Below are 24,778 nucleotides of genomic sequence, written 5' to 3'. Positions count from 1 at the left end.
GCACACCCACACACACACACTGCCTTTCTGGCTCTCTCTCACTGTCTAAATCAGTCTATCTGATGAACTCAGAACTCACTCAACCGCCCCTTGTAGTGTAGACACACAAACTTCTAGTATATCCAAGGTTTAAAAAGGCCTCTAAAGTTCGGAATTTCCAGACCTGATTTGCCATAACGAAAAATGTGTCAACCCCTACAAAGAATGGCCATTCATTATAATCCACATGATAATTCCCATTCCCTGTTGCTGCAGGATTATTTTCCTGTTGTAGCAAACTGGCTCATGTTTACGATCCTACACCTGTACAGCGTTAGTTAGTGGCCGGAGAATAGAATGGAATGGAATTAACTTCATTTTACCCAGAGGGTGAAATAGTGTAAAGTTACACTCTATTTGTTCTTGATGGTAACGAGAAAGACAATGAGAAGTGTATGAGAACACTGTGAGAATCTATGATGATCATTCCAAAATGGATCCTGATAAACCATTTCAAATTCAACATGGACTCAGCGCCTGGCCCACACGCTGTTGTCATCGTAACTCATCAGCGGCACCACCACACACCGCTGTAACCCTGCCGCCACTTGGTGATTTTACCACCTATCCGAATATGAGGAGGAATGAGGCGTTTATTATGCACGGCAGGGCCCCAATGAGTTAGTTATTCGTGAAGCATTATTTCTGTGGACTTGACACACACACACGGATGCACAGACGGACACTTCCCCTAACCACTACCCCCTCGTAATCACATGACATAAACCATTTCCTGGAGGAATGGGGATTGGCTTAGAGCAGACCAAGTCTCTGTAAATGCCACATAACCACTCACCTTTACAGCACAGTCCGTGACGATTGCCTTATAATCCCTCACTCAGACGTCGATTGAATCCGCAATGTAAACAATACAGAAGACCGCTGCTGACCTGACTGAGTAGTCACACATCATTGTGTCAGCGGTGTAGACTTAGAATGAGTAGAGTGGGTACTCCCATTTAGGTCAATTATACCATAGTGTGTGGACAGACGGCCATTTTCAGTGTCTCCATAGGACAATTATATTTCTATGGTTTGGGGCCAACATTTATGACACCCCTCCCCTGAACGTTATTATACTCCTGCGTATCGTTCCTACTAGAGTAGTTATAGTAGTGGAACACGTTATTATCTCTCAGGGGGGAATTTGCTTTACAGCAGAATCACCCATTAAAACACAACAGATGTTACACAGGAAGTAAGACACAATGTTCACAATGAGCCACACAAGGCCTATGATGTGACCCTGTTGGTTGGGGTTTGTGTTACCAGATGTCTATGGCCCCTGAACTGTACGAATGACCCTGTCGTTCAAGGTGTTGCGCCGTGTTAGTCAGATGGGTTGTCTATGACGTTTGCGTGACCCTGTCGTTCAAGGTGTTACGCCGTGTTAGTCAGATGGGTTGTCTATGACGTTTGCGTGACCCTGTCGTTCAAGGTGTTGCGCGGTGTTAGTCAGATGGGTTGTCTATGACGTTTGCGTGACCCTGTCGTTCAAGGTGTTGCGCGGTGTTAGTCAGATGGGTTGTCTATGACGTTTGCTAGACCCTGTCGTTCAAGGTGTTGCGCTGTGTTAGTCAGATGGGTTGTCTATGACGTTTGCGTGACCCTGTCGTTCAAGGTGTTGCGCTGTGTTAGTCAGATGGGTTGTCTATGACGTTTGCATGACCCTGTCGTTCAAGGTGTTGCGCTGTGTTAGTCAGATGGGTTGTCTATGACATTTGCGTTGTTAGCTGTGCTGTGTTTAAAGTGATCTATGCTAGCTGTGCTGTGTTTAAAGTGATCTATGCTAGCTGTTAGCTGTGCTGTGTTTAAAGTGATCTATGCTAGCTGTTAGCTGTGCTGTGTTTAACGTGATCTACGCTAGCTGTTAGCTTTGCTGTGTTTAAAGTGATCTACGCTAGCTGTTAGCTGTGCTGTGTTTAAAGTGATCTACGCTAGCTGTTAGCTGTGCTGTGCTGTGTTTAACGGGATCTATGCTAGCTGTTAGCTGTGCTGTGTTTAAAGTGATCTACGCTAGCTGTTAGCTGTGCTGTGTTTAAAGTGATCTACGCTAGCTGTTATCTGTGCTGTGTTTAAAGTGATCTACGCTAGCTGTTAGCTGTGCTGTGTTTAACATGATCTACGCTAGCTGTTAGCTGTGCTGTGTTTAACGTGATCTACGCTAGCTGTTAGCTTTGCTGTGTTTAAAGTGATCTACGCTAGCTGTTAGCTGTGCTGTGTTTAAAGTGATCTACGCTAGCTGTTAGCTGTGCTGTGTTTAACGTGATGTACGCTAGCTGTTAGCTTTGCTGTGTTTAAAGTGATCTACGCTAGCTGATAGCTGTGCTGTGTTTAAAGTGATCTACGCTAGCTGTTAGCTGTACTGTGCTGTGTGTTGAGCCCTGCTGGGTCTCTGTCTGCTCTGAGAGTTGTGGGGGAGCCTTTAGAGTTGGCCCGTGTCATTCCTGTTCACACATAGTAACATCCTGCAGTCTGTCGCACACACACACACACACACACACACACACACACACACACACACACACACACACACACACACACACACACACACACACACACACACACACACACACACACACACACACACACACACACACACACAGCTTGGAGACAGGAGTTTCAAAACCCGTTAACAAGTGCATTACCCAATCACCACACATCCCGCCGTACCCCTCTCCTCTGCTTCTCAACACAGCTGTGCTCTCCGACGCACAGAAACCATTGTTACGCTTCTTCGTACGATTTCCATTTCAAACAGAGCCAATATCAAACTTGATCCCCCCCCACCGAAACCCTCCCAACCCCAGATACGATGCGAGCGGAATCGGGCCAATCCGCCCCTTTCTGTCTCTTCTCCTGCATCACCATGGCTAATTAGCTGCCATATCAATAAGCCATTATTATTTCCTTCATAGACAGTCAATAGCTATAGCATGAACATGCAAAAAAAAAATTCAAAGAGTATGTAATCGGTAATCAGAGGATCATCAGGTAATCAGGGAAGCGAGTCCATTTGGTAAACCAGTCATCTGTGTTTGTATTGATTTTGCTCAGTGTCATCAGGTTGTTAAGATCGGGAGGTCATAGGAGAGAGACACGCCCTGTTGGGTGGCGATGACCCTTTGTCTGAGACGATCAACAAAGAGACAGAGACAGAGAGTAAGAGAGACAGAGAGTGAGAGATACAGAGACAGAGAGTGAGAGAGACAGACAGAGAGAGACAGAGAGAGACAGAGAGAGACAGAGAGAGAGACAGAGAGAGAGACAGAGTGAGAGAGACAGAGAGTGAGAGAGGGACAGAAAGTGAGAGAGACTGAGAGAGACAGAGAGTGAGAGAGCGACAGAGTGAGAGAGAGACAGAGAGTGAGAGAGACTGAGAGAGACAGAGAGTGAGAGAGAGACAGGGAGTGAGAGAGACTGAGAGCGAGAGAGAGAGACAGAGAGTGAGAGAGAGACAGAGAGTGAGAGAGACAGAGAGAGAGACTGAGACTGAGAGAAACTGAGAGAGAGACAGACTGAGAGAGAGAGAGAGAGAGAGAGAGAGAGAGAGAGAGACTGAGACTGAGAGAGACTTGGAGAGAGAGAGACTGAGACTGAGAGAGACTGGGAGAGACAGAGACTGAGAGAGAGAGAGACAGAGAGTGAGAGAGAGTGAGAGAGACAGAGAGTGAGAGAGCCAGAGAGAGACAGAGAGTGAGAGAGAGACAGAGAGTGAGACAGAGACAGAGAGTGAGAGAGAGAGAGACTGAGAAAGAGAGAGACTGAGAGAGAGAGAGACTGAGAGAGAGAGACTGAGAGAGGGAGACTGAGACTGAGAGAGACAGAGAGAGAGACAGAGAGTGAGAGAGACAGAGAGTGAGAGAGAGACAGAGAGTGAGAGAGACTGAGAGCGAGAGAGACTGAGAGAGAGAGACTGAGAGAGAGAGAGAGACTGAGACTGAGAGAGACTGAGAGAGAGAGAGAGAGAGAGACTGAGACTGAGAGAGAGAGAGAGAGAGAGACTGAGACTGAGAGAGACAGAGAGAGAGAGAGACAGACAGACTTGCTTTGGCAATGTTAACAAATGTTTCCCATGCCAATAAAGCCCTTGAATTGAATTGAATTGAATTGACAGAGAGTGAGAGAGACAGAGTGAGAGAGACTAAGAGAGACTGAGAGAGAGAGTGAGAGACTGACAGAAAGATACAGAAAGGGAGAGAGAGTGAGAGAGTGACAGAGACAGAGAGAGACAGAGCGTGAGAGAGACAGAGAGTGAGAGAGACTGAGAGAGACAGAGAGTGACAGAGAGTGACAGAGAGAGACAGACAGAGAGAGAGAGAGACAGAGAGTGAGAGAGACAGAGAGTGAGAGAGACAGAGACTGAGAGAGACAGAGACTGAGAGATACAGAGACTGAGAGAGACAGAGAGAGAGAGAGAGAGAGAGAGAGAGATAGAGAGAGGCCTGTGGGTGCATCCTGGAGTCTTAAGAACAACTCTTTCCCTGTCCCTCCCTACCTCCTGTCCCTCCCTACCTCCTGTCCCCCCTACCTCCTGTCCCCCCCTACCTCCTGTCCCCCCCTACCTCCTGTCCCCCCCTACCTCCTGTCCCTCCCTACCTCCTGTCCCTCCCTACCTCCTGTCCCCCCTACCTCCTGTCCCTCCCTACCTCCTGTCCCCCCCTACCTCCTGTCCCCCCCCCCTACCTCCTGTCCCCCCCTACCTCCTGTCCCTCCATTGTGTGTTAGAAAGACTGACTCAAAATGGAGGTGCCTGTGCGTCAAGGCATCATCGAATATTTATACAAATAAATCAGGACAACGCAGCCTAAATATAGGCCCAGCAGTTTGCATGATTTGAGGGGCTATCAGGCAAGAAAATGAATCAAACAGAATATAAGAGAATAAGATGATAAGCAAATGACTGTCGGTATATTGCACATCTCACATCTCACTATGCTGTGTCTCTTTGCCCTGCTCTGCTCGGCTGTATCGGTCGGTGGCTAGCCTACTTAGCATACAGATGTCATGCCTAGTTATGATTCACGGCCATTTTGGATTTCAAAGTGGGCTGCCCGGTCGGGAGATATCATGAATACGAAGTAGATCATGAATCTGAAATGGCAAATTCCGCTGCTGTTGTCGCCGGTTGTTGTTGTTATTCTCTTGAGCGGCTCCACACACACAAAAAAAGACTGCACATTTTAGAGTTATTGCTCCTGTCTAGTTGCTTTTTTGGTTTTTCTCCTGGCCTAGTGTTCCACTCTGTGAAACTCCTCGTATTTTAGATATCAGAATAGATGTAGGATGGTACAGTACAGTTTACGCATGGCACTGTATACACAAGAGTTTAGTGTACACGATATTGTTTAACGGCAACCATTCACCCATGGGGCCTACAGATGTAGTATCTTAATTTGATCACCTCGTTGCAGGAGAACTTGCAGGAAATGCAAAACCTGTAGTGGATTTGAGGTTTTAAAAAAAATGTAATTAAATGTAATAATTCACATTTCCTGTTGCTGCAGGATTGTTTTCTTGCTGTAGCAAAGTGGCTCAAATGAAGATACTGCATCTGTAGACAGGCTACAGTTCAGGCTTTAGTACAATAGTAGAGGCTTGTACAGCCTATAGAAAAGGCTGAGTGAAAATAAAATCTGAGAACCTTTCTAGTTAGCGTTTGAGAATATCCCAGCTCTGCACCCCTCATAAGGCACAAGCAACTATACATTTATATTGAAGTGAAGGTATCACAATATGCATAAGGAACATCGACAGCGTTACATATACTGTATTTCGTTGGTTAGTTTGAATGCATCTGTCTGTTTGCGTCAAGGCAGGTGGTTGGGATGCAGTGATTATTTGATTTCATGTCAGAGACATCATCATTTGTCCTCCTGGTAGATACAGCATGTTATTAGGTTTTTGTGTCACGCTACTCTGCAACTCTGCAACATCACTTCAACAACACACACACGCACACACGCACACACACACACACACACACACACACACACACACACACACACACACACACACACACACACACACACACACACACACACACACACACACACACACACACACACAGACACAGACACAGACACACACACACACACACACACTAACAAATATATAGATCTGCCTATTTTTGCCACTGTATAAATGTATGTGGAGTAGGACATACACACACTCAGTCTTGCATAGTCAGGACACACAGTCCCATTCAAAATTCCATTTTCGCCTAACCCGAAATCTAACCCTAACCTTAACCCCAAAACCTAACATTAACCCTAAAACCTAACACTAACCCTAATACTAGCCCCTAACCCTAATTCTAATCCTAACACTAACCTGAACCTTAATCCTAAAAGCCAACATTAACCATAACCCTAACCCTAGCTCATAACCATAATCCTAATTCTAATCCTAACACTAACCTGAACCTTAATCCTAAAAGCCAACATTAACCATAACCCTAACCCTAGCTCATAACCATAATCCTAATTCTAATCCTAAAACTAACCCTAACCTTAATCCTAAAAGCTAACATTAACCATAACCCTAACCCTAGCTCATAACCATAATTCTAATCCTAAAACTAACCCTAACCTTAATCCTAAAAGCTAACATTAACCCTAACCCTAGATCCTAACCCTAATTCTAACCTTAACCCTACACCCCCTAGATATAGCATGGTTAGTTTACTGTTCTTGTGGGAACTTCACGTTCACACACACACACACACACACACTATGGCTGAACAACTCCATGATGATAACAGCCTATTTGTCCCGATGCTGAGTGATTGCGATTGTGGAATGATGGAGACGTGATGTTGCTGCTGCAGCTGCATTCTGCCTAGGAACACAGTGTACTACTTCTACACACACACACACTCTAACCCTCACCCTAATTGTAAATCTTAAACCTGGCCTCGCCTTTCACTTTAAGAGATAATTGTCTTTGTTTTACTGTCCGTGTGGGGACTTTTGGGGATTTTAGGTCCCCACAATGATAGAATAACCCCCCCACCCACCCACTCACACACGCACTCACACACGCACGCACACACACATACACACACACACACACACGCACACACACACACACACACACACACACACAGGCTTACACCTCAGACACTACTCTCGCTTTTTCTGTCTCTTTAGTTACAACAACAAATGTGCACAGTGCCATCATATCAATATAGAAACACACACTGACACCGCAGGCAGTATTTACTGATTGCAGTCACACACACAGCATTATTACATTCCAACTCATACAATCACACACACTTGAATATACACACACCACACGTATGCATGCAATCATAATGTGACACTGTGCAGAAGCTCTGAGTCTAGTGTATTTTCTCCCTCCCGCTTTCCTTCCTTCCCTCTCTCCCTCCTTCCTTCCTTTCCTGGTGATGTTAGGACACTAGAGAGCAGCCTTCCCCTTCTTTCTGCCGCCTCCGCAATCACTCCTTTCCTCAGCTATCACTCACTTCTCTCTCCCCCCCCCCCCCCCCCCCCCCTATAGCAGCACCTACATGTCGATTGTCGACTGGTGCAAGACACCAAACCCCTCTGTCGACGCATCTCTCACTCACACAAATGAGGAACAAACGGAGAGAAAAATACCCCCAGAATAGCTTTGTATTGAAAGAACAAATGTTTCAACATTACACGCAGAACATAGTCAGGAAATCCATCGGCCCCCGGGCATGTGTGTTACTGCTGTCTCTTTAAGAAAGATTTTTTAGAATATTTGTTCTGTATTTTTGAACTTTTTTTCTCTCTCTATTTTAGAATGAGTTTTGATTTGAATAGTGTCGGTGCTAGGCGTTTTCTTCCTCCTTTTGATGTGTCCCACGCGGTGAAAGCAAGGCATCGCTCTAGCAATGACAGCCAGGCAGCAGTGAAGGAGGAAAAACTGAGCTTTTAAGACCTCTCAGACCATGATGATGATCTCGCTCTGCTTCTGCCTGTGTCGTCTGTGTGGATGTTTTGGACAACACACACATTTGATCACGTGAAAATACGCCACCTGATTAGTGTCAGATCAATTTTAATCTGGAAAGGATAGAGGAGAGGGAGGGGAAGTGGGAAGGCGGGGGGGATTCGGTGGGAAGCAACCACAACATCTATAGCGAGCCAGCACATTGAATGCCACCCTCACTCACAAATAGGGAATGAGGGATCAAGAAAAGATCTGATATTCCTATTGGAGAGGATTTAACATTTGAGATGAAGTGCGGGTAGGTTGCCCCTCTGGCCCTTTGTCTTTTGGCCCAACTAGACATACTGCAGTAGGCACGCCAGACAAATGCTCTCTCTCTTCCTACCGCCAGCGCGAGCACTGCATCTCTTTTCATAACCCACCCCTCTCCCCAACGGTTCCTTACAACACAAGGGCTTTACTGTGAATAGCAATTCATTTATTTAAACATGGTATTTTTGTTGTTGTAGTTTACAAAAGAAATAGGATAGCATCTAGCATCTTTTTTTCCCAATCTTGCTTTTTTAACATATTTTACACAGAATTGATCATCTTTATTATTTTTTTTAATAATCCAACTTTGCATTATTGTTGTATTTTTTTGTTGTTGTTGTATTACCACAATAAAAATGGTGTGTTTATGGCTGGCCAGTATGTCCCCAGTTGGTCTTTAGACAATAGCAGAATATCCTGAAGTAAGAAAGACTCATTTAAAGCTGAAATAATATCCACTCCTGGTGTAGAGAAGAAGAAGAAGAAGAAGAAGAAGAGGAAGAAGATGAAACCATTGGTGCCTACAAACATAGTAATCCTCTCTGAAGTTTCTGTATAAAGTCAACATAATATTCCATCTCTGGTGATTCTGTGCGTCAAGTCAACAGGCACAATAGAGTCTGGTCTCCATAGTGTCCATAGAGGCCCTTCAGATCCACAGCAATTAATCCACGGTCTCAGTCAGTCCTCCCCCTTTCTCCTCCACAGTAGGGGGGCGAGCAGCACAGTGTGACACAGTGTAAATAGTGTCCATAGCAGGTTCCCTGGTTCAAACCTCACTTATACAACCCCAACCCACCCAATATATCCCATATATCCAAAAAGGGTCTCCGTGGTTGTCCATATTATCCACACAAACACACGTAAACACACACATATCCACACACACACACACACAAAGGGTCGGATCAGACCTCACACTCCCGGGAGGGCTGCTGCTGGCAGGTGCAGGAGCCGTACTCGTTGATGATGACCAGGGCTCCCTCGATGTGGTTGGGCTTGTAGTCGACGTAGTACTCCGGCGTGGACATGGTGGCCATCTGCTGCATGCTCTGCTTCTGCTTCTGCTTGCGCCGATGGCTGCTGAAACACTGGCGCACCTGCCGCACGCCCGCCGGGAAACACTTCCAGGTCACATAGAGCATCAGCACCACAATGAGGAAGGAGAAGATGAGCGCCATGGTGCCCGTCACCACCTTGTGGATCTGCATGGTGCTGTCTATGTCGTCGAGGTTAGCCACGGTCACGGTGAAGGAATTGGTGACCACTGCGCCGCCCTCAGCGGCTGGGGGATCGTAGGGGTTGGCCGTGGGGCCTCCCCGGGCCTGGTCCTTGGTGGTATAGCCGGGGTACCATCCCATAGTCGTGGTGGCCTGGTCGATGCCGTCCTCGCACAGCTGGAAGGCGTATACGGCGTCCAGTACATCCTCACCCTGTGCCACGTCCGGGCTGGAACACAGTAGCTGGCTGTCCCGCTGGCCCCGGAAGGCGCTCAGCCACTGGGCCAGGGCGCACACGTTGCGGCTGCATTCCCACTCATTGCCTGCCAAAGTGATGCTGCCCAGGGATGACCATGAATCCAGGATGCGCTGCTCCACGGCCGTCAGCCGGTTGGCGTCCAGCATGAGGGCCTTGAGGTTGGGCACGCTCTCGAAGACGTGTGGCTCGATGTATGCGATCTCATTGGCCGACAGGTCAATCTTCTCCAGGAAGGGCCAGGTCCAGTCCAGGGTGCTGACCACAACGGTAGCCCGGTTGTTGCGCATGTAGAGCGTGCGCAGCGAGATGAGGCGGGGGAAGTGGGCCAGGTTGACTTTGACCAGCTCGTTGTGCTCCAGGTGCAGCTCGGTGAGCTTGAAGAGCCCAGCGAAGGAGTTCCGCGCCAGGCTCTGAAGCTGGTTGTAGCCCAGGTCCAGGAACTGCATGCTCCGGCAGTCCTGGAAGATCCTCACTGGGACAAACTTGAGGGCGTTGTAGCGCAAATGCAAATTGGTTAGCTTTCTCAGGCCGTGGAACAGGTCGGGCTCCAGCGCCTGCAGCCTGTTGTACGATAGGTCCAGGATGCGCAGGTTGGGGAGGGGCCTGAAGGTGCCATTGGGCAGGCTCTCGATATGGTTGGTGCTCAGGTCGAGCTCCTTGACCCGGCGCAGCCTGTCGAAGGTGCCCTCCTCCACCACGTCGATGTTGTTATGATCCAAGTAGAGCCAGGTGAGCTGCGACAGGCCAGCGAAGTGGCCCTCGCGCAGCTCCGTCAGGTTGTTCTCGCGCATGGACAGGCCCAGTGCGCTGCTCAGGTTGCGTGGAACGTCGGTGAGATTGAGCCCCTCGCAGTAGAGCAGCTTGCTGTCGCAGCGGCATAGACGGGGGCAGACGCCCTCCACCGATGGGACCATTTTGAGCATGATGCCCAGCGAGCACCACAGCAACAGTATCAACCCAGGGGGCTTCCTCAGGGGCCACTTTAGGTACAAGCCTATTAGAAGGAAATCCATCAGCCTGAAAATCCTCGGATAGATCCTCAGAGAAAATGTCCATTGGAATCGTTCCGGTATTATTCTGTCATGGTTCACATCGTAATTTGTAATCTCTCTCCGGCAGGAAACCAGCTCTTGTATTTTTTTTGTATTCCCTTTCTTGTAGTGAATTGTGTTGTGCGTGTGTGTTTTTTCCCCCAAGGTATTTACTTATAGAAAGGAAGAGGAATCCAGTGTGGTGGATAAAAAGAAAAGAACAGGGGAGAGGGATAAAGGGCAAGTCACTTTGCTCATGTTAGATATCAGGGGGCAAGATGAGACCCGAAGCGGGTAAAAAATGCTTTCTTCACCGAGCGATCACGTATGAAAGGAATCCTACTCACCCCTATCCAGAGACGGACATCCCCTATTCAGCGACTTCCTTTGTGCCCACACTAATTATGTGTGAATCTAAAAAAGGACCCCAGTGTGGTACAAATTTACCCCCCCCCCTTCTCGTCCTTTTCAGCCAGAATACCAGATCCTGGCAGGCTTACAATGTCTTAGTTCTCCTCGTGTGAAAGAAGCCAGAAAAGACCCAAGGAATCCAAGTGGATGCTGGTTAGGAAGTGCAAGTTTCCTGCTCGGCTGCATGCATGAGTGCCGTGCCTCCTCGCTCTCTCTCTCTCTCGCTCGCTCTCTCCCTCCTGCTCCTCTGCAGTCACTACTGCTGCGATGATCCGAAGAGGAGAACAGAGGAAAAACCAAGCCAACCAAGAAAGGAGAGGAAAAGACTAACTCAAAACTCTCTCTCGATAACGACTGGGGGCAGATCTGTCAACACAAATTACCGTCCGTCACTTGAAGCGATCGCTGACCTGCACGGCTTAAATCCAGTCAACTCTGTCATTATTATTTTAGTGACCGACCGGTGCGCTTCAGAAAAGATGTATTGGAAGGATAAGGATGGGTAATGCCAGGGTCTCTCTCATTCTCTTCTCTCTCTCTCTCTCTCTCTCTCTCTGTTTTCCCCTTAGTTTTTTTCTACTTTCTTTTTAGTATCCTTCTTTTAGATCCCCTCTTATCTCCTGTGAGAAGCCCCTTGACTCCTGCGTCCTCCTGTCTTTTGGGTTCTGTTCATATCCACTTGTGTTGTTAGTGGTGTTTTTCCCTGGTCGGCTGGAGGGAGTTTGCTGGTGGAGGCTGGAAGACTGAGAGGCTGAGGAGGCTGCTAGTAGGGAGGCAGAGGCGGTGTGTGACAGGGATGGAGAGGAGAGGCAGAGCACTCTTCACTTCGATCCCTCGCTTGCAGCAGACTAGTGTACTGGCAGAGCATGCAGAGGCACCGTCTGTTCACTGAGTGTCGTAAGCCACTCACAATTCAGACTGGCCCCACTCTCTCTCTCTCTCTCTCTCTACCCTCCACCTTCTTCTCTCTCTCGCTCTCGCTCGATTTCTCTCTCTCTCTCTCTCTCTCTCTCTCTCTCTCTCTCTTGCTCGATTTTTCTCAGTGTTTGAAACATTTCCATATTCAAAAGGGGCCGGGCTTAAAACCGGGGCTTTATTGAAGCTCAGAATCTCTCTCTCGCTCTCGCTCTCTCTCTCTCACCCTCCCAGTAATAAATTGAAACCATCTACAATATCTGCTTCTTCTCTTCTTGTAGAATTCAGTCTCCCTCATTATTGCTGATTAATATTCCACTAATGATTGAAAGGATGTTCTATATGCATCCTATCCCTCCAGCTGAGAAATGTGCCAAACTCCTGGCTGAACCAATGGGGCTGATGCTGCATAATTACATAACAATGCAGATGCCATAATAATAATGATAAGATGTATGATTTGTGATCGAACCAATGTTATTATATGAAGTGATTATATACACTTATTCACACATGTAATGGTAACTTATGCAGCTGTACAGTTTATAGTGCCTCATTTGAATATGGTGTACAGTGCCTTCGGAAAGTATTCAGACCCATTCTTTTCACATTTTGTTATGTTACAGCCTTATTCTAAAATGGATTTTAAAAAAATCCTCAGCAATCTACACACAATAAATACCCCATAATGACAAAGCGAAAACAGGTTTGTAGAATTCTTTGCAATTTATTAAACATAAAAACAGAAATATCTTATTTATATAAGTATTCAGACACTTGAGATTCGAAATTGCGCTCAGGTGCATCCTGTTTCCATTGATCATCCTTGAGATGCTTCGACAACTTGATTCGAGTCTACTTGTGGTAAATTCAATTGTTGGACATGATTTGGAAAGGCACACACTTGTCTATATAATGTCCCACAGTTGACAGTGCATGTCAGAGCCAAAACCAAGCCATGAGGTTGAAGGAATTGTCCGTAGAGCTCCAAGACAGAATTGTGTTGAGGCACAGATCTGAGGAAGGGCACCGAAAAATGTCTGCAGCACTGAAGGTCCCCAAGACCACAGTGGCCTCCATCATTCTTAAATGGAAGAAGTTTGGAACCAGCAAGACTCTTCCTAGAGCTGGCCGCAAGGCCAAACTGAGCAATCGGGAGGAAATGGGCTAAAGTCAGGGACTCTACAATTCAAACACTGTGATTAAGCCCTTTGCATTGATATATCCTAGCTTTTATTTCCTTGTCCATTGAACTGAAAAGAGTCAAACCAAACTCGATCAAGTAAATCTGCATTTGATAACACTGAATGCTGCCTGCCGTGTCTCTTTCATCACGGTTGTTTGAGGACTCGGCTGTCCAGTGTGAGTACAGATTGTATCTGTTGCCACTTAGAGACGGACAGCGTAACATAATATTTTCCTCTCAGGAGGTCCCCACGCTCCCAGCTCCTAGGGTTCCCTGGTTCATGGACCCCGTCCGTCTTTCCCAACCCTTGTCATCTCACTCCTGTTAAATTCCAAGGACAATGGGCTGTGACAAATCTGACAATTTGGTCCCTTACATGACGTAATCATGCCATCCCTCCCTCCCTCCCTCCCTCCCTCCCTCCCTCCCTCCCTCCCTCCCTCCCTCCCTCCCTCCCTCCCTCCCTCCCTCCCTCCTTTCTGACAGCAGACGTAACTTTTACATCATGCCTCCTTGCTGGGCGTTCTGCTGTGAAATAAAGGATTTAATCAGGAAGTAAAAAGTGCTATGTCGGCCCTGACTCATCTGGTAATTGGCGTGTCGGTCTGTCTACACAGAAGACCAGGGAAACATCGTCAGCAGCTAGCGAGGGTTACTATACCAGGGCTCGTATTCATAAAGTGTCTAATAAAGAACAGTGATCTAGGATCAGTTTTGCCTTTTTTTTATCATAATGAAGATGATTATCTGGACAGGGGGGACCTGATCCTAGATCTGCACTCCTACTCTGAAACTCCAAATGACTATTTGTCTAAGGAAAGCCATCAACAGTTCCTAGACCTGGTTTTACTAGCAGCAGTTATAGGAAAGTTAGACGGCGACACCTACTCTCACCTTTGCTTTACCTCTGCTGTCACTCATTTCTCATTCATAATTAAGTAACCGATTTAACTGACATTCACGACTGACACATTCACACTGCAGCTCTTCCAACAAAGATTAGCCAATTTGAAGGAGCAGCGTCGTGCTGTTTGGAGCTCTGAATGCCAAAGACTTATCTTGAGCACTCGTTAATGATGCTCCACCGAAACATGTTCCTTCGCCTCCTTATGTTTCTTTATTGTTGTTGCTGTTTTCACGCTTTGAGAGTTGTGCCACTGCAAAGCTTTCACAGCAGGAAGTGGCATATAATGCGCCGGGGGGGAATAAAACTATGGAATGTGGACGACGTCTCCCAGTCAGATATATATCTCTCTCCTGCTCGTCTACCTCAGCCCATTTCTCTTCAGCCCCGTAATGGATGGATGGCTGCACCAGCTAATGAGTTGGTAGCACCGTAATGGCTTAACACAGCAAACAGGAGATAGGAGTAACCGGGGCCATCCGTTTTAGACTTTTTAAGAGGTTGTGGATGTGGAGAGAGCAGATACGTGTGCAGGTGCGTACGTGCATGGACATGCACACACAACCATGCGTGCACCTATACACAAGCACACACAATCCTATTAAAGATGGGCGGTGGGGGCAGATAGGCATCTCGACTCATCTGAACGATAACCTTCATTTGTTCCTTCAAACCACGCCATTGATTCTTCTGGTGGGGTTGACTCGACTAGAGGGAGGATAGCAGCGTTTGGGGAAACTAGGGCATTACCCTTCCCTCCCCTTCTATTTTGATTCATGAACATTCAAAGAAACCAAGATGGTTTTCTGTGTAATTTAGGAAAAGGGGGACATTCGACTGGAGAAAATTGGGTGGAGAACATGGCATGCTTCTTTCGCTGTGGGGACTTCCGCATCCCCGGAAATGAGACCGAAATGACGGAACGCCGTCTGTGAGCCCAGAGATGAAAATTTAGAACAAATTAAAACATCTGGAGTGAAATCGCCATCTCTGTGGAACTAATGTGTGGGCCAGTCAACTTTAGGGAGCGGGAGAGAGAGAGAGAGAGAGAGAGAGAGAGAGAGAGAGACTTTGTGTGCCCTGATTCATTCCTCTCTTCTTCCTTTTCTTCCGTTCTGAAAACTGCTGTCACGCTATCCGTGTAGCCCAGAGCAGCTCAGAGCGGCTCATCAGGGTGCAGAGAGGCCTACTCATCCCCATGTGAATGCCTACCCATGGGCGGCCAGGGTAAGGTCAACATTGGCCCTCTGTGGGACGTAGACAGACGTTCGTGACGAGAGCCCCCACAACAACAACATAAAAAGTCCCCTTTCGCTCCATTTAAAGGTACTGTCTTTAGAAGGCATGTGAATATATGAGCACAAGCACAAAATGTCCTCCAGCAAATGCTTTTATTACAAGCTAATTGCTGAACTGTCAACATTGACAGACATATTCAGTTTATGTTGCCTCACGCTGGAATCCAACCCCTTCACCCTGATGTTTCCTGTGCTCTGACACTCTGAACCACTGGTAACATGTCAGATGTGTTGCACTGTTGCGCTCAACTACAGTAGCTTTGCATTCTGAAAGAGACTCTCTTCTCCATACGTGAAATCCATCTTCGTTTGCCTTCTGTTTTGTGCTAATAGGTGTAGCGTGTCCTTCGCTAGGCTAATGCTAGGTTAATCAATGCAAACCACGCTAGGCAGTTACTGAGGACGTGGAATTAACGAAATAATAAGTTGGTGCTTACTATTAATAAAACGTAGATTGTTTATGTGTTGTTTACATTGGTTAGGCGTAATCAACATACTATTATATTCCCTTCAATTTTTTTCTGCTCTATTAGCGATTTTAACTACGGTATGCTAACACAATGGATTTACTAAGGACGCTGGCTGGTTAGCGAACATCTCACTTGCGTCATTTATTGCGCAAACACTGAGCTCTGACGCTATTGCACTCACCAGCCTACCGGCCATGAAACTTTACAGCCTTAATGTTTAACTCTTGACACCTAGATAGATACATGGGAGGCCACCGCTGCCTGGCACTGTGGCGGATGGACATCGACAGACCCTCCGTGATTGAATGGACTAGACACCAGACTCTCACTGTAGAGAGTAGCCTGAATCAACACACATCAATAACTCCAGACTAATGGCTATCGGCTTTAACCTCGTACATTCTCATTAGCTGTCATACCTGGACATGGCTACGAGACATACTCGATTCCCATTGGGCAATATGTTGGCTACTCTTCTCACTGCACTACCACCAAGGCTTCGTCTCAAATGACTGGTTAAAAGCAGTGGCCTATGTAGGGAATAGGGTGCTCAGGCCAAAAGTAGTGCACTATCTAGAAAGTAGGGTGGTATTTTAAAAACATGTTGCGTTTGGTAAGGCTGTTTTTGATAGTAGAAGTATGTTGGGAGTGTTGTTATCCATTTCCTCATTTACCCTTAGTCACCTTGTCTCTGCCGAGCTATAGAGATGCTGAATTGTAAGTACCCCTTGAAGAATTACAGCCGTTATGCAATGGTGGTGGTTTCGGCTTAATCATTCTCTCCCAAGTTAATTACACTTGAGCTAGAGGAGAGATCAGCATTTAAGCTTTGTTTACAGCTACGTCTGATTGCCTTTGTCCTTTGCCTTTCTTAGAGTCCCCCTGACGAACATAGAAATTTTTTCTTCTTCCCCGCATCGTCTGTCTTTTTGTTTTGTTTGTTGTGTATCTTGTTTAAAAAAGGATATTGGTTGGCTGTCTCTGATTTGTGTCTGATGCTGCAAAAGCAGTGTCGCAATGTTCCCGGCCAATGTCAGATTTCTAATAGTTCCAGAGCCACAAAAGCTCCCCCTCGCACCGATAGCTAGCTGCCCGTAGCTCGTACCTCTTGGTTGATAGAACTGCTGATAGCCTCTTGACTGGGGTCTGAGTAGGGTCAACAAATAGCAGCATCGGATGCATCCCCTTCTTTTTTGTTCCGCCTCATTTTCCTCACTTTTCTATTACTTACCCAATGGGTAGAACTGTGGCTTCTTATTGATTCTTGCCCTTGGCAGTAAACCATTTCCAGTGAGTCATTTCTTGTTGGTGGCCACAGCTGGCTCAGGCTGGCTCTCGAGTCCCACCGACCCAAAAGGCTCTACGGCTAAGGCCGTATCTCGGTCCATGCGTAAAAGGGAGGTGCAATTTGGACACTGTGTGTGTGTGTGTGTGTGTGTGTGTGTGTGTGTGCTTATGTCTTATAGTACTCAGTACATTCGTACTCAATAAGGGATCACTTGAGTCCTCCTGTTCCTCTGTTAGTGTCGCTGTCTGAAGAGGTCTTCTATCAGTGGAAATCTATGAAACTCGACTATCCTCTCCACTTTTATTCCACTATGTGTAGCACCATATAAAAGGAATCGGGTGTCATTTGAGACCTAGTGTCATCCCTTTTCTCTGAGAGGATTTATTCAAGTCAGCGTTGTTGTGCGAGCCTCTAATTGTTCCGTTGAAATGTTGCCATTTATTAGCGTAGAGCAGAGGTATAACTTTTTCAACGGGTGCCAGAAATTGCCAGGAATCCGGGCGACCCACCCCACCACGAGTCTAATGACAACCTTAAAATCGGTACATTTCGATTTTCACATCAACAAATAACCTTCAATTCATTACATGTTCATCTCTCTTATCAAAAGTAAGAGAACCAATACATTTATTTACCTTTTTTACATTTTTTTTTCTCCATTTTCTTTTCTCAAAAATGTTTATATATTGTTCAAAATAGTTTGTACTCTTAATTTTGGGTTCCCAAATTTGCAATTCCCGACCCCGACTTTGAATACCACTGGCAGATAGGGATACAATGCCATTGGTGCCATCAGATCAGCTTGTTGGGACATTTCATTGGTGAAAACAGTATTGACAGTGAACTCGTGGCAGGAGCTCTTATATGGCAGTGGAAGAGTTTTGTCCTCGTTCAAATTAGCACAACGCTCTAGTCAACCGAGCAAAGCATGTCTATCGAGTACACGTCTCCCAATTATACTCTCCCAATTATGTTCTTTCCAGTGTGATGGAAAGTACACATTTTCAGTGGAACAATGTATTTGAGAATCAAAGAGAAAAGTTGCTTAATAGCAATTTGAAATCCATCATCTGGAACAGTGTGGACTAGACAAACTATCGAAGATGTTTTGTGCAGTAGAAGTTGTATATAGATGGGCTTCACACACATGGACACACACACACACACACACACACACACACACACACACACACACACAACATGACACATCATTAAAGCGACACCCAAACAGGCATGATTCCAATGCATACCCCCCCCCCTTCCCCCTTCACTTAATTACTCCCTCACTGTCCTCCCTGTCTGTCTCTCACTCTGCCTCCGCCTCGTCAGCATCACATTGAGTTGATAGAGTGGTCTGCCTCGGCCTGCCTCGTCATCAGATTAAGTTGACAGAGGGTTCGCCAGAGACTCATAATTAACAGCCTCCTGATTACAGATCCATTATTTAAATCCACTATTGGATCAGAGGGAGTTCGGCTGCCTGACGCGCCTCGACAAAACAGGCCAGATGATGATGGCTAATTGGCCCTCTGCTGAGATAATGTGGACGGGCAGGAGAAGGACGGGTGGGGAAGGGGGTCAGTGCACAGAGCTACCCAGAAAGGGGCTGCCGTATACGGGAAGAGGGGGGGGGGGGCTGCCATGGAGGGTAACCTCCAGCAGATGGCAATTCCATTCACAACTCTCAGTTATAGGCTACAGTTGGTCATCTCTGGGCTGGATGGGGGGGGAGTTTTCTACTGAAGGATGTAGGCCCTGGTTTTGTTGGTTATTGTGAAATGTGAGGATTTGAATAGCATTTTCTGATTGGGAGACTTCAATATCAGTACTCTCCAAGGAATGGTTGGCTGCCTACTGTATGTGACTAAAGTGCTAGTCATTGTAGCCGCTCATAACTGTATGTGGATAGAAAAAACATCCTTCCAGCCAGTCAAAATGAAACGTTTGATTACTTGATCAAAAGTTGTTTGCCTACGTCAAAACGTCTGCCCATCTTCCTCACCCCTTCCCCACTCCAGAGACGCCCCGTTATCGACAGGGGGGTGCAGTATACGAAACAAAGACACTGGGAACACCGGGAGCCTCAGCGGCAACCAGGGCATGTCACGACAGGAACAAGCCTGTCGCCCCGGGTAACACCTCCCCCGAGATGTGTTCCGGTGCTGATGCTTTGTGTGTGCCGCATGGGAAATCGATTTACTCAGTTTCTTCTTCGTCGTCACTGATTGGAGACCAGGCGGTTTCGTGCCAACCATGCAGGTGACACGGTGGGGTGGTGATGCCCAAATGCTGGTCTTTAACCCATTCACTATCCATGATAATGATGACCAATTCAGGTTCCCCTCTGTGAATCAATACAGTTTATTCAATCCATGATGCGTTGATGCATTCATGGTGCAGGAAATGACTCAAAGTTTTGTTTTGTCAGTAGCCTAATTAACAACAGTAAAAGGTCAGTATTAAGTCATTATTGAGGGTAACTTGTGTTGAAAAAGCCCATGCGAGAGGAACATGCCATACCGCACACCACCGCAGCCCCCGCAAGGAAGGCGGGCCCACAAGCTCTGGGGGCCCATGCACCTGTCATCGATGTATATTGTTTTTAAACTTGTATATATCAATTTGACAGTAACCCTCCAAAAAGTCAGTCATAAACCCTTTTCATTTCCATATCTACTAGGAAGCTAAGTGTTTGTTTTCTTGGGTTCAGGAATACGACTGAAAAAGTGTCTCAGGCCTTTGTAACTGATTGAAAGTGAGGGGATATTGCGTAGTCAAGGCTACAACGGTGCCCGTGTGATGAGTGGAGCTTTACTCAGGTGTTCTACAGCTCCTATCAGGCCGAGAGCCTAATGCTTCCTAGGTAGTTCTTTACGAGTTGTAGTTTAGAAAACAATTTCTCACAGAAGCGACAGTTACATGGATGGTAAGAACAGCATGATTGCCGTAGCAACGTCAGGGAAACTGTGCAGACGGGTGTGGTACTTCAAGCACAGCAGTTCTGAAACGTCTTCAATTGAGCCGCTCGTTCTCCTTGATCGCCGGCTTCAACACGATGGAGATTACGTGTATATATAGGAAGCACTGGGGGCTGGTCGCCTGGATACTGGACACCCTATAAGTTGGCAGAATCAAACAGATGATCATCTTTAGCGGTTTGCGATTTTGTTCTGATGAACTGGTGTTTGCATTAACCAGTGGGGAGGAAGCCCATCTGTTATTTTGTGTGGGTCTGTGACTGTAGTCCTCTCTGTGCCTTGTGGTCTGGCGTCCTACATTTGGATGTTCTATCCGTTTCATGCAAATGTGTTCCTGTGTGTAAGTGCGCGTGTATGTGTACCTTTTTGTCTGTGTGTGTGTGTGTGTGTGTGAGTCAGTGTGTATGTATGAATGTGTCCCTCTGCTTATTGTGAGAGACTGTGTGTGTGTGTGTGTGTGTGTGTGTGTGTCAGTGTCAGTGTGTGTGTGTGTGAGTCAGTGTGTATGTATGAATCTGTCCCTCTGCTTATTGTGAGAGAGTGTGTGTGTGTGTCTGCTTCCCAGCAGTGTGCTAGCCTATAATGGCACCGGCATCAGAAAAAAAACCTTGTATCAAACACGGTGTTGCGTCCAAAGGCACCCTATTCCCTTTATAGTGCCCTACTTTTGACGGGGAATAAGGGTTCCATTTGGGACGCACGCCGTGCTGCTGCTGTTGTGTCCTTAGTGCCTCGCGCCAGTCGACCAGGGGGAACTTTGTTCTGCCTGTCGGATGAGTCAGACTACGCCTCTCACCAGCTTCCGCTGTGTACATCTTTGATAGCTCTGATGGCCCAGAAAAGAGGGAGAAAGAGCATTAAACTCTGCCACCCAAAATGTACCCCCCCGCCGCCTGCCCAACTCCATCCATTCCCTGCCTGCCGGAGCTCCCCAACCCCGTTTACATTTTAGCAAAGCATCTGGGCCCGTCTTCATAAATCTTCTCAGAGTAGGCATGCTGATCTAGGATCGGTTTTGTCTTCTAAATTATAACTAATAAGATTACAAGGACAGCGAGACCTGATCCTAGATCCAGCACAGTTTTTTTAAAAGAGCTATATCAATGCGGGTGCTGGCTTCTCTCTCTTCCAGTGTGCGTCTTACATTGTTCAATTCAAACACAGGAGGTCAAACAGACTATCCAAACTGTAATCTATTCTCCTTTGCTCCAATGACTTTCATTTGACATGTTGACAGTGATTTGACCATAAGTCCTTTATCAGGTCTGCGTTGTTCACACCCCAGGCTGCACTAGATGTACATGTTTACTGTTCACATCCCAGGCTGCACTAGATGTACATGTGTACTGTTCACATCCCAGGCTGCACTAGATGTACATGTTTACTGTTCACATCCCAGGCTGCACTAGATGTACATGTGTACTGTTCACATCCCAGGCTGCACTAGATGTACATGTGTACTGTTCACATCCCAGGCTGCACTAGATGTACATGTTTACTGTTCACATCCAAGGCTGCACTAGATGTACATGTTTACTGTTCACATCCCAGGCTGCACTAGATGTACATGTGTACTGTTCACATCCCAGGCTGCACTAGATGTACTGTTCACATCCCAGGCTGCACTAGATGTACTGTTCACATCCCAGGCTGCACTAGATGTACATGTTTACTGTTCACATCCCAGGCTGCACTAGATGTACATGTGTAATGTTCACATCCCAGGCTGCACTAGATGTACATGTTTACTGTTCACATCCCAGGCTGCACTAGATGTACATGTTTACTGTTCACATCCAAGGCTGCACTAGATGTACATGTTTACTGTTCACATCCAAGGCTGCACTAGATGTACATGTTTACTGTTCACATCCCAGGTTGCACTAGATGTACATGTTTACTGTTCACATCCCAGGCTGCACTAGATGTACATGTTTACTGTTCACATCCCAGGCTGCACTAGATGTACATGTGTACTGTTCACATCCCAGGCTGCACTAGATGTACATGTTTACTGTTCACATCCCAGGCTGCACTATATGTACATGTTTACTGTTCACATCCAAGGCTGCACTAGATGTACTGTTCACATCCCAGGCTGCACTAGATGTACATGTTTACTGTTCACATCCCAGGCTGCACTAGATGTACATGTGTACTGTTCACATCCCAGGCTGCACTAGATGTACATGTTTACTGTTCACATCCCAGGCTGCACTAGATGTACATGTTTACTGTTCACATCCCAGGCTGCACTAGATGTACTGTTCACATCCCAGGCTGCACTAGATGTACATTTTTACTGTTCACATCCCAGGCTGCACTAGATGTACTGTTCACATCCCAGGCTGCACTATATGTACTGTTCACTGGCTGTGTGGCTCTTGTGTACCCAGGCTCACCGGAGGGAAGGAGAGCTGGGCATTGTGTCTTGGCACTCAGGGGTTAATAATGCAGTTTGTGTGTGTGTGTCTGTGTATGCAGAGAGCAGATATGGAGATGATGATGTGCTCCCCTGTGGCATTGGCTTCAGACCCACTGCTCTCAGTACAGTGCCACAGAGTAGTATAGACACGACCCTGCAGCCCTGTGTGTATGTGGCGGTGGAAGCGTGAAGAGTGTATTCCTGTATATAGGCCCAATGTCCAGCATTGTTTGTTAGCGCAACAGCATGTCAATAGTGCTGTAATAACCTGGGAACGTGGCAATAGGCTGGGAACAAGACTATATAATGGTGCATGTGTATGGGGTTCACGCCCCAACAGGTACAGAATAAGATTCACGCACACAGTGGTCTGGAGTGGCTCAGTTCGTAGAGCACGGTGTCAGCAATGCCAGGATCGTCGGTTTGATTCCCGCTGGAGCCACCTGCAATGAGAATATATGCTACTTCAAGTTGATCTGGATAAATGGCATACATTTAAGCAGAATAGCATTACTATTGTAATACGGAGTGTGTTCCTCGGCCTGCACATCACGGACAAACTGAAATGGTCCACCCACACAGACAGCGTGGTGAAGGAGGCGCAACAGCGCCTCTTCAACCTCAGGAGGCTGAAGAAATTTGGCTTGTCACAAGAAAACACTCGCAAACTTTTACAGATGCACAGTCGAGTATCACAGCCTGGTACGGAAACTGCTCCGCCCACAACCGTAAGGCTCTCTAGAGAGTAGTGGGGTCAAACTACCTGCCCTCCGGGACACCTACAGCACCCGATGTCACAGGAAGTGAGGACATCAAGGACAAAAGGACAAAAACCTCCCGAGCCACTGCCTGTTCACCCCGATATCATCCAGAAGGTGAGGTCAGTACAGGTGCATCAAAACAGGGACCGAGAGACTGAAAAACAGCTTCTATCTCAAAAGGCCATCAGACTGTTAAACAGCCACCACTAACATTGACTGGCTGCTGCCAACATACTGACTCAAATCTCTAGCCACTTTAATAATTTAAAAAAGGATGTAATAAATGTATCACTAGTCACTTTAAACAATGCCACTTTATATAATGTTGACATACCCTACATTACTCATCTCACACTGGTACTCTATACCATCTACTGCATCTTGCCTATGCCGTTCAGCCATCGCTCATCCATATATTTATATGTACATATTCTTATTCATTCTTTTACAATTGTATGTATAAGGTAGTTGTTGTGACACTGTTAGATATCACTGCACGGCCGGAGCTAGATCACTACACTCACATTAACATCTGCTAGCCATGTGTATGTGACCAATAAAATTGGATTGGATTTATTATGTCATGGTTGACGATTTTGGGGGTTCACTTCCCGACAGGTGCTGGATAATACACACAGGGTGTTAAATGAGCTTCTACGGTACTCTGCATCCGAACGACTTGCTCGTGTGTCAAGACAAGGCAGAGGGAATTACCCTGAAAGTATAGGCTGAAAATGTTCAATCCATGGAAAGGTCAATCAGACCGCTAACACCTCCCCCTTAACGCGCCAGCCAATGACGTTTTAGCACACACGGCATCGGGTTTGCCGACACAACGATGTCATTTCTCACCGAGTTGAGGCAATCGTTTTTTGTCACACTCTAATCCCTGTGTGTTTTCTTTTTCTTTCTTGCAATTGGCGTGAAGGTCACAGGAAAAGGGGGAAGGGCTGTCTTTCTTGACCCCTTTTCGTATGTTTAATAGTCGTTGCATTATGTGCATGTTAAAAGCCTTGGGTGTGTGAGGTGTAGTTTGCCTCTGGGTGTCAAGGCATTTTGTTTGTCTTTTAGAAGTAGTTTCTGTTGACGGTTTTTCCCCCGCCATGAATCATTCAGTCCGTGTCACACTTCATTCGAGAGTCTCGTCATGTCATGGAAAATCAAGGGGGACACTGGGGAAAAGAGCGTTGTTTGATGATAGCTGCTGTTGAGGAAGAAACCGATTCAAATTGCAGTATTTTCAGCTTCAGTCGCTTTACATAGGGGGAATTCGAGGGATGAGTATAGACCTAAAATGTGATTGGCACTTGATAAAATGATTCTGACAGCAGCCAACC

The 24,778-nt window shown here is 46.6% G+C and overlaps 2 protein-coding genes across 2 annotated transcripts in view; one reads left to right on the top strand and one right to left on the bottom strand.

Moving 5' to 3' along the window:
- The window catches only part of LOC109901063 (catenin alpha-2-like), a 651,970-nt gene that overhangs the window by 438,988 nt on the left and 188,204 nt on the right, over nucleotides 1–24,778 (top strand). The window lies entirely within an intron of this gene.
- Nucleotides 8,440–12,135, bottom strand: lrrtm1 (leucine rich repeat transmembrane neuronal 1). Its single transcript, XM_020497061.2, has one exon. The coding sequence runs from the start codon at nucleotides 10,785–10,787 to the stop codon at nucleotides 9,204–9,206; it is 1,584 nt and encodes a 527-aa protein (XP_020352650.2). The 5' UTR covers nucleotides 10,788–12,135; the 3' UTR covers nucleotides 8,440–9,203.

Source organism: Oncorhynchus kisutch, linkage group LG12 (assembly GCF_002021735.2).
Source record: "Oncorhynchus kisutch isolate 150728-3 linkage group LG12, Okis_V2, whole genome shotgun sequence".
NCBI classification, from domain to species: domain Eukaryota; kingdom Metazoa; phylum Chordata; class Actinopteri; order Salmoniformes; family Salmonidae; genus Oncorhynchus; species Oncorhynchus kisutch.
The sequence above is the reverse complement of the archived record's forward strand: the minus strand, read 5'-3'. Positions and strand labels throughout refer to the sequence as shown.

What these genes read in the sequence shown, in the direction of transcription:
- lrrtm1 (XM_020497061.2), bottom strand. Translation starts at nt 10,787, where the DNA reads ATGGATTTCCTTCTAATAGGCTTGTACCTAAAGTGGCCCCTGAGGAAG.